At 40.3% G+C, this 10,903-nt stretch overlaps 1 protein-coding gene across 4 annotated transcripts in view; it reads right to left on the bottom strand.

The window, feature by feature from the left end:
- Positions 1-365: 365 nt before the first annotated feature.
- LOC124789612 (E3 ubiquitin-protein ligase TRAIP) overlaps positions 366-10,903 on the bottom strand; it is a 216,933-nt gene continuing 206,395 nt past the window's right edge. For all 4 annotated transcript variants that reach the window (XM_047257027.1, XM_047257029.1, XM_047257028.1 and 1 more), the window contains one exon: positions 366-1,066. In XM_047257027.1, coding sequence (XP_047112983.1) covers positions 692-1,066 — 375 coding nt within the window. In that variant the 3' untranslated portion in view covers positions 366-691. The remainder of the gene's footprint in view (positions 1,067-10,903) is intronic.

Here is a 10,903-nt window from a genome sequence, read left to right as displayed (position 1 = left end):
GCCACTACTCCCCATAGAAAATTCACACATGAAAGAGGGATGCGAGAAATATTGCATACGTATCATACCCTTCGTAAAAAAAAAGTAGAATTGTTTATCTGTAATGACTGATGTTTCACTGATTGATTGCAACAGCTTACACACAAGGGATACATTGTAGTAGACAAGATTTAATAGCTTTCATCGCAAAGTCTTATGTCCAATGTGAAGAATAATTCTTGCACATTGTTTTCCTTGTTTAATTTGTGGACTGCTGAGATTGTAAGTACTATTCATCCACATACCAAATAAAAGTTTTTTTGTTAAATGTGCAATATGACTATTGAAAAAAAAGTAGTCATTTAGTAATGAAGTTTTCAGTCATCCACTCTGCCAAAATTTATTGTTTTAGTACCACAAAGTTCATTATTTTAATGAATTTTCATAGTTTATCGTCAAATATCAATCTTGATCCCAGAAGTATTCTTAGTGTTAAATGGACACATTACTGGATCTATATCAAACATCAACGTCTCAGTACCATTCATATCTCTTAGTACTGGGAACTTTCAAATGACACTTGCATATGGCTTAGCGCTTTGTCTGTGTAATGTCTCCAATTTTTTTATCAGCTACTTGTTGCAAAAATTTAATTTAATATTGTAACGGCTGTAATATTAATTGCACACAATGGGAAATAAATTAAAGGAATTTAGGAAGAGCAGTCAGGAAGTCCTGTTACATAGCGTTTTAAACTATCTGAACTTGCTGCTTTCTTCTTCATTCGTGCTATAGGTATCTTCATAGTCCTTTTTTCTGGCCTGAATTTTGGACCAAGTTTCGGAAATTCATCTAATTTGGAATGACCTCCATGTCCATCGTACGTTACTTCACTATCATAATTTACACTTCCTACTACATCAGCTGTACCTTCACTTCTAGGTTTTTTAAAAATACTGAATTTATTAGACACTGGAATGGTTCTGAACTTAATTCCTCTCAGTGGAGTCGAATCTGTAGCACTTTCTTCACCATTAAATCTCAATTTCAGAGTCTTTTTTTGTGGCTCCTCCTCCTGATTTTGCAGCTGGAACAGGAAGTTATTTATTTATTTATTTGTTTTTTACATTTCATGATGCCCTACAAATAGTAGAAACAGTGATATAGTAAGCAATTAATTTTTTGACACTATGGAAGAAATACACAACACTTATTATTTTACAAAGAGGCTTTTGGCCTGCTACTGTATTAATCTTTGTACCTGATGATGACGTGTGTGGCTGTGGAATTTTGCAGGTTCAAAGTTTTTAAACTAGTGCATTACAGAGTATCTCAGTGAAAACATTATGTAAAATTACTGAATTAGTATGTGGCACATTAAAAAATGAACTAAATAACAAATTACAACAATTGTGTTTAGAAGAAAATAAACTGAACAATAAATTTTGGTGACATGGTCCATGGGGGTGGCTGAACAAAATAATCTTGTTACAGGTAGGTAAGGTATACAAACGAGAATAAGAAAGCAAGTGAAATAGCTGTGATTAGACAAAGCAAAAATTTTTTATCAGTGCACATGGAACTATAGCAAATCGTATAAAAGAAAAAAAATGGGGCACTGAGTGTGTGGTATAATTTACACGATCTGGATGGTATTATGAGTAGTAACTGCAGTTAGAAGTAGCAAGTAAGGAAAATGTGGCTGATCATTCAGTACTAAGCTTGAGGAAATTGACATATGTTTATTAATTTCCATTATTTCAAAGCAGTTCAACTTCCTCCCTTTATTGATGTGTTGTAGGACTTCTGTGCATACTGTAACTATGACCTATTTTAAGTATGTGATCCACACAAGCAGAGCCCCCTTTCTTATGTTTCTAGTTTCTATGGCATTCCTTCAAGCAGCAAAAATAGAACCATACTCTTCAGTGCAAAATACTTTCAACTATTACCTTGTATACTGACTGTAGTTTAGTAATTATAATATGAAAATTTGGTGTAATTTTGCTGTCATTTTTTATTCCCTATTTAAAAACTAAGGCACCAAAAATTAAGATCCCATGAAGCCACTTTTATACAATTAATATTTATTTGATGCCATTAAGAAAATAAAACTGAATGAATTAATGCAAACTTTCCTATATGTTCCTATATGTGTTGTACACGTATCATAGCCACTATTTCCCATAGAATATCCACACATGAAAAAGGGATGCGGGAAATATTGCATGCGTTATCACACACTTTGTGAAAAAGTAGAATTGAATATTTTTAATGGCTGATGTTTCAGTGATTGATTGCAATAGCTTACATATAATGGATATATTGGAGTAGATAAGATTTAATAGCTTTTGCCGTAAAGCTTCATGTGAAGAATAAATCTGCATATTGTTTTCCTTGTTTAATTTGTGGGCTGTTGAGTTCGTAAGTGCTATTCATCCACATTGCAAATATATGTTTTTTTTTTAAATTAAATGTGCAATATGAATACTGAAGAAAGTAGTGATTTACTAATGAAGTTCTTAGTCATCCACTCTGCCAAAATTTATTATTTTAGTACCACAAAGTTCATTATTTTAATGAATTTACATAGTTTATTGTCAAATATCTATCTTGATCCCAAAAGTATTCTTATTGTTAAGTGGACACATTACTGAATCAATATCTAATGTCAGAGTCCCAATACCATTCATATCTCTTAGTATTGGCAACTTTCAAGCAGCACTTGCATATGGTTTAGTGCTTTGTGTAAGCAGTGGCTTCACCTTTTTATCAGTTACTTGTTGACAGATTTTAAGTTACTTTTGTGAAGCCTGTAATATTAACTGCACACAATGGAAAATAAATTAAAGGAATTTATGAAAATCACTCAGGAAGTTCTGTTACACAGCACTTTTACTAAGCCTGTATGAACATTGTGGGATTCACCAGAAGAACATCTGTGAAAGCACAGTGAAGTGCAGCCTTATTCTGTGGTGACGAGCGCACAGACACTCTTCTTTACTCTTTGATTTATATTGTTATTCTTTTTATTGACTTACATATTTCAATTAATGGTGTTTGAGCCTAAAATAAAAAGTTATTGCCTAACTACTTTGTTGAATCTAGTTAGTGGGCAGAGATAAGCTGTAATTGGTTAAAGTGGTCACCAATCGAGTGAGGTTGTGCAGTGGTTAGCACACTGGACTTGCATTCGGGACGATGATGGGTCAAAACTGTGTCTGGCCATCCTGATTTAGGTTTTCAATGATTTCCCTAAATTGCTTTACGTAAATGCCGGGATGGTTCCTTTGGAAGGGCGTGGCCGTCTTCCTTCCTCATCCCTCCCTAATCCAATGAGACCAATGACCTCCCTGTTTAGTCTTCTCCCCCAAATTAACCAACCAAATTGCTGACCCTGTATACTGAATTCTGTCGTCGACAAACAAATACACCAAATGTTCAAATGTGTGTGAATTTATATGGGACCAATCTGCTCAGGTCATTGGTCTCTAGACTTACACACTATTTAAACTAACTTATGCTAAAAGTAAAACACACACACACACACACACACACACACACACACACACACACGCCCGAGGAAGAACTCAAATCTCTGGCGAGAGGGGCCACAAAGTCCACAACATGGCACTCAAACCACGCGCTCACTCCACGCAGCAGCAAATACAGCACTGTTCAGTATCATCTACTGCAGAGTTGGCGCGTCCACATGACACACATAGTAAACCAGGGAAACATTGCATTGAAATTTTCCATTTCATCAAGGAACAGTAGCAATATGAAAATACGCCCACTGCAGTTCATTCCGATACACCTGAATTATGCCTTGCAATGCTTGATCTGACTTTCCAGTACCACGGCACTGTAAACAAAGATATCAAATTTATGATCGCCATTAGTGCACATGACAATAAAACAGCAATGATCACATTCCTCCTGCTTGCCACTCAAGAACTGAAACCAGACCATTCACACATTTCACAGACCACAAACCAATTACTTTCACCTTCAGAAGGAATGAAGATGAACGCTTACTACGGACAATTTAGACAAATTCATGACAGCATATAAAAGGAGCTGAGAACGCCGTGGCAGATTTCTTGTCTCCGTTGGAATCGATCTCTCAAACTACTGACTACAAGGAGCTAGCTACTGTGCAAGAGAAACCAACAACTTGTCGAATTCTGTTGCGATAGTACATCCAGGTTATATCTGCGGCAAATAAAACCTGCTGGTGAACATTTCCAAGTTTGGTGCAACTTATCACGATGAAAACCAAGGCCTTTTGTACCTGAGAAATTGCGACAGCAGTTATTTGACAGCATCCATGGGCTGGCTCACCCGGGAATAAACACTTGCGTCAAACTGATGATGGACAGATTCGTGCGGCCCAATATAAATAACAACTGCCGTAGTTGGACAAAAACGTACTTAGGTTGTCAGAGGGCCAAGGTTGGATGACACATGCACCGAGTTGTAGGAGACTTCCCACTTACGATGCAATATTTCACAAATGTGCACTTGGACACTGTGGAGTTCTGTTACCGTCAGAAGGGTACTGTTATCTCCTCACTCCAGTGGTCTGCTTCCCCAGATGGGTGGAGGTGATTTCATTACCTGAGAATTCCCCAGAAATGGTGGCACGCATACTTCTTTCATCATGGATCGCACATTTTGATTGTTCTTTACACGTCACCACAAACCAGGGGTATCAATTCGAATTGAAGCTGTTCTCGGAATTGGCCAACCTCTGTGGTCTCCAACACCATCATACCACGACGTACCACCCAACACTCAATCGAACATTGGCATAGGGCATTAAAAGCTGCATTAATGTTCCATGTGCATTCTTGGTTGTCAGCTTTGCCACCTGTTTTCTTGGGCCTTTGTACAGCATTAAAAGCAGATTTAGGAGCATTCACCGCAGAACTGGTTTATAGTGAAACCGTATGACTGCCCACAGAATTCTTTGCTGATCAAATCGGGGCATGATGACAGACTGAACTGCAAAAGTGAGTGAGCATATGGCCAGACTTCACCCATCTCCTGTCTCGAGACATGAGGCGGTAACTATGTCACCACTGCAGCCCCTTATTCTGTGCCCTACAGAGTGCTCTCTGGGACAAACATACCATGCATGTAGGGGTCAAAATGGTAAGAGTCAAGTGATATCATCAGAACGGGTCAAACCTGCACATATATTATAGACCGAAGAAGATATACACGCCAAACATAAAGTGTCATCTTCCACACTACTGGACACGGACGACACCTTCTCAATGCCACAAGAGGAAGAGGTACCGTCACTGCCAGCACTGGAGGCTGAAGAAGTTCAAGCACTGCCTTCAGCACACACAAGAGCTGGGCGTTGGGTGAAATATAAATATCCCTACATTCCCGAAGCACTGGTCTACCAGATGGTGGGTGATGGGTGAGGAGGGGGGGGGGGGGGGGGTTAGGGGGGATCGCCAAGAACATCTGTGAATGCACCGTGATGTGCAGCATTACTCTGCAGTGACAACTACATGGACAGTCTTCTCTACTCTTCCATTTTTATTAATATTCTTTTTATTGACTTATATTTTTCAGTTCAAGGTGTCTAAGCTTAAAATAAAAAGTTATTGCCTAACTACTTTGCTGAATCTCTTTTGTGGACAGAGATAGGCTGTAGTTGGCTAAACCATCATATAGTTACAGATATGGAAAACGTAAATGTAGTTAGATATAAGCTTTCATCACATGTAAGCAGAGACACTACGGAGAGAGGAGTAGTTGCCGTTTATGTTAAAAGTTATCATAGTGTGAAAAAAAAAAAAAAAAAAAAAAAAAAGGACTGCGTAGTGTGAAATATAGAAGCATGTGCCTGTGAGCTTAAACTAAATAATGATACTATAGCTGTGTATAGGTCCCCATTATGAAATTTGCAGCTGTTTCTATTCTTTGTTGTGCTATTTGTCAGACAGAGGAAAGCAAATTATTGTCTGCAGGGATAGAAACCATGACCTTGAAGTACTACTTGGCTCTTTCAATTTGAAATGACGCAGTGATTAACACACTGGACTCGCATTCTGGAAGACAATGGTTCAATATCACATCCAGCCATGCAGATACAGGCGGTCTGTCATTTCCCAAAATCGCTCAAGGCAGATGCTGGGACAGTTCCTTTGAAAGAGCATGGACAATTACTTTCTGCATCCTTGACACAATCTGAGCTTGTGCTCTGATTCTAATGACCTCGATGTCGATGGGATATTAATCCCAATCTTCCTTCTTTCTATTTCTTTCTTTCAATTTGATATCAGTTATTGACTTTTCTACTCAGGTAGTATAGGAAAGCAGCACACTGATAGATAATGTTGTCATAAATTTAATCAATTAAAAACCTTTCCTCTAAAGAGTGGTTTTTCTGATCATGATGCATAGCTAGTTGCAGTTTATGACATAGCTCCATAGAGTAATGCTAAACAGTCCTACAAACTAGTGTGTTCATTAAACAATTGCAAACTGTAGAGAGAGCTTACACCTGTTACACTGGGATGAGGTGTACAGGGAACCTAATGCTAATGTAAAATTTAACCTATGTCAAGATACCTTTGTGAGTATATTTGACAACAGTTTCCCTAATAAAACAGTGAAATATAATTGAAAGTAATGATCTAAAAAGCCATGGCTTACTAAAGGGATAAAAATATCTTGTAAACAGAAACAGGAAATATATCTTATAGCTAGAAGGGGTAATGATTCGGAAGCAGTCAAACATTATAAAAACGATTGGACGGTATTAAGAAAAGTTATTAAAGAAGTATGTGCATTATATATGAGATTAGCATATCTGATAGTAAAATTAAAACAAGCTGGAATATTGTTAAAAGAGAAACAGGGCACTCAAGAGCACAGCAAAACTTTATTTCTATCAAACTCAATGAAAAAATCAAACAATGGAAAATCCAGGATGGAATGTCACAATACAGGGCTATTACAAATGATTGAAGCGATTTCATAAATTCACTGTAGCTCGATTCATTGACATATGGTCACGACACACTACAGATACGTAGAAAAACTCAAAGTTTTGTTCGGCTGAAGCCGCACTTCAGGTTTCTGCCGCCAGAGCGCTCGAGAGCGCAGTGAGACAACATGGCGACAGGAGCCGAGAAAGCGTATGTTGTGCTTGAAATGCACTCACATCAGTCAGTCATAACAGTGCAACGACACTTCAGGACGAAGTTCAACAAAGATCCACCAACTGCTAACTCCATTCGGCGATGGTATACGCAGTTTAAAGCTTCTGGATGCCTCTGTAAGGGGAAATCAACGGGTCGGCCTGCAGTGAGCGAAGAAACGGTTGAACGCGTGTGGTCAAGTTTCACGCGTAGCCCGCGGAAGTCGACGAATAAAGCAAGCAGGGAGCTAAACGTACCACAGCCGACGGTTTGGAAAATCTTACGGAAAAGGCTAAAGCAGAAGCCTTACCGTTTACAATTGCTACAAGCCCTGACACCCGATGACAAAGTCAAACGCTTTAAATTTTCGGCACGGTTGCAACAGCTCATGGAAGAGGATGCGTTCAGTGCGAAACTTGTTTTCAGTGATGAAGCAACGTTTTTTCTTAATGGTGAAGTGAACACACACACACAATATGCGAATTTGGGCGGTAGAGAATCCTCACGCATTCGTGCAGCAAATTCGCAATTCATCAAAAGTTTCGTGTTTTGTGCAATCTCACGGATTAAAGTTTACAGCCCCTTTTTCTTCTGCGAAAAAATCGTTACAGGACACGTGTATCTGGACATGCTGGAAAATTGGCTCATGCCACAACTGGAGACCGACAGCGCCGACTTCATCTTTCAACAGGATGGTGCTCCACCGCACTTCCATCATGATGTTCGGCATTTCTTAAACAGGAGATTGGAAAACCGATGAATCGGTCATGGTGGAGATCATGATCAGCAATTCATGTCATGGCCTCCACGCTCTCCCGACTTAACCCCATGCGATTTCTTTCTGTGGGGTTATGTGAAAGATTCAGTGTTTAAACCTCCTCTACCAAGAAACGTGCCAGAACTGCGAGCTCGCATCAACGATGCTTTCGAAGTCATTGATGAGGACATGTGCGCCGAGTGTGGGAGGAACTTGATTATCGGCTTAATGTCTGCCGAATCTCTAAAGGGGCGCATATCGAACACTTGTGAATGCCTAAAAAAACTTTTTGAGTTTTTGTATGTGTGTGCAGAGCATTGTGAAAATATCTCAAATAATAAAGTTATTGTAGAGCTGTGAAATCGCTTCAATAATTTGTAATAACCCTGTATTATGAGAAGGAAAGTCACTACTCACCATATAGTGGAGATACTGAGTCGCAGATAGGGACAACAAAAAGACTCTCACAATTATAGCTTTCGGTCATTAAGGCCTTTGTCAACAATAGATTCATATATGTGCGCACGTACATGCATTGTCCCTCTCAGTATCTCTGCTATATTGTGAGTAGTGACTTTCCTTGCGCACGCACGCACGCACGCACACAACACACACGACTGCAGTCTCAGGCAACTGAAACCACACTGGGAGCAGCAGCACCAGTGCACGGTGGGAGTGGCGACTGGGTGGGGTAAGGAGGACGCTGGGGTCGGGATGGGGAGGGATAGTATGGTGGGGGAGGCAGACAGTGAAGTGCTGCAGGTTAGTCGGAGGGCATGAGAGAGGTGGGGAGGGGTGGCGGGATAGCGGAAAAGGAGATAAATAAAAAGACTGGGTGTGGTGGTTGAATGATGTCAGTGTAGTGCTGGAACGGGAACAGGGAAGGTGTTGGACGGGTGAGGACAGTAACGAAGGTGAGTGTCTGGGAAAATAAGGCACAGGAGATTTGTTTTCGTACAAGGTTGCCACTACCTCCCCAAGTCCCACTGTCCGGCCACAGAGGAGCATTCCCCTTGTAACCCAGTAACACCCAGGACTGGAGCAACTGAATTACATTCTCTTCCAGGGTTTCAGTTACCTCTCGTCATGCCCTGAAATGAGAGATGTCCTGCCCACTATCCTTCCCACCTCTCCCACAGTGGCATTCCGCCATCCACCGTACCTACACAATGTACTTGTCTATTCTTACACAACCCCTGTTCCCAATCCCTTACCTCATGGATCATACCCCTGTATCAGACCTAGATGCAAGACCCGTCCCATACATCCTCCTACCACCACCTACTCCAGTCCGGTCACTAACATCACCTATCCCATCGAAGGCAGGGCTACCTGTGAAACCAGTCATATGGTCTACAAGCTAAGCTGCAACCAGTGCTGCATTCTAGGTAGGCATGACAACCAACAATGTGCCTGTCTGCATGAATGTCCATTGACAAACTGTGGTCAAAAAACAAGTGGACCATCCTGTTGCTGAACATGCTGCCAAACACGACGTCCTTAATTTCAATGACCCAAACACGACGTCCTTAATTTCAATGACCCAAACACGACATCCTTAATTTCAATGACCCAAACACGACATCCTTAATTTCAATGACCCAAACACGACATCCTTAATTTCAATGACCCAAACACGACATCCTTAATTTCAATGACCCAAACACGACATCCTTAATTTCAGTGACCCAAACACGACATCCTTAATTTCAGTGACCCAAACACGACATCCTTAATTTCAGTGACCCAAACACGATATCCTTAATTTCAATGACCCAAATACGATATCCTTAATTTCAATGACTGCTTCACAGCCTATGCCATATGGATCCTTCCCACCAACACCAGCTTTTCTGAATTGCGCAGGTGGGAACTTTCCCTGCAATACATCCTACGTTCCTGTAACCCTCCTGGCCTCAGCTTTTGTTAGTCACTGTCCTCACCCATCCAGCCCCATCCCTGTTCCCATTCCAGCACTACACTGCCATCATTCTACCAACACACCCAGTTTTTTTTCCTCTCCTTTTCCACTACTAGTCTTCCTCCCCTCCCAACCTTTGCTGTGTCCTCCGCCTAATCTGCAGCACTTCTCTGTCTGCCACTCCCACTGTACTATCCCCCCCCCCCCCCCCTCCCTGTCCCAGCCTCTTCTTTATACCCATCCAGTTGCCACTCCCATCATGCACTGGTGCTGCTGCTCCCAGAGTGGTTTCAGTTGCCTGAGACTGCAGTTTTGTGTGTGTGTGTGTGTGTGTGTGTGTGTGTGTGTGTGTGTGTGTGTGTGTGTGTGTGTGTGTGTGCGCGCGCGCGCACGTAGTTGAAAGCTATAGTTGTGAGTGTCTTTTTGTTGTGCCTATCTGCGACTCAGCATCTCCGCTATATGATGAGTAGCAACTTCCCTTCTCATAATATTGTAAACACAATGAAAAGTTTGTTAACAAAAAGTCAGACTTAGTAAATATTTTTAATAATTATTTTTTAAGTGTTATAGGAAAATAGGTTACAGCTGTTCATGGAAGAGAGAATACCTATGCAATTTCATAAAACTGAAATTCAAGCCACCTCTCAAGCTGAAATTAAGTAAATAAAAAATTCACTCAAAAGGAAAAGCTCATACAGAATTAATGGCATTTCCAACAGAGAACTAATACCTTGTTCTCAAAAGGTAAGTAGGATTCTACGCCGCACACGTAGTAGCTCACTGAAACAGGGAATTTTTCTGGTAGACTGAAATATGCTATTGTTAAACAATTGCATAAGAAAAGGGTATAGGTCTGATGCTAAGTACCATCCATTTTCACTTCTGACAGTTTTATCCAAAATTCTTGCAAAAGTAATGTATTCAAGAGCAGCTTCACATATTTGTAAAAATGAAGTACTAACAAAATGTCAATTCGATTTCCAGAAAGGCTTTTCAACAGAAAATCCTATACACGCTTTCGCTGATAAAATACTAAATGCGCTGAATAACTGAACATCACCTATTAGAATTTTTTGTGAT

The sequence above is a fragment of the Schistocerca piceifrons genome, chromosome 3 (genome assembly GCF_021461385.2).
Source record: "Schistocerca piceifrons isolate TAMUIC-IGC-003096 chromosome 3, iqSchPice1.1, whole genome shotgun sequence".
Taxonomy (NCBI): domain Eukaryota; kingdom Metazoa; phylum Arthropoda; class Insecta; order Orthoptera; family Acrididae; genus Schistocerca; species Schistocerca piceifrons.
Note: the sequence above shows the minus strand (reverse complement) of the source record. Positions and strands in the feature narration are given on the sequence as shown.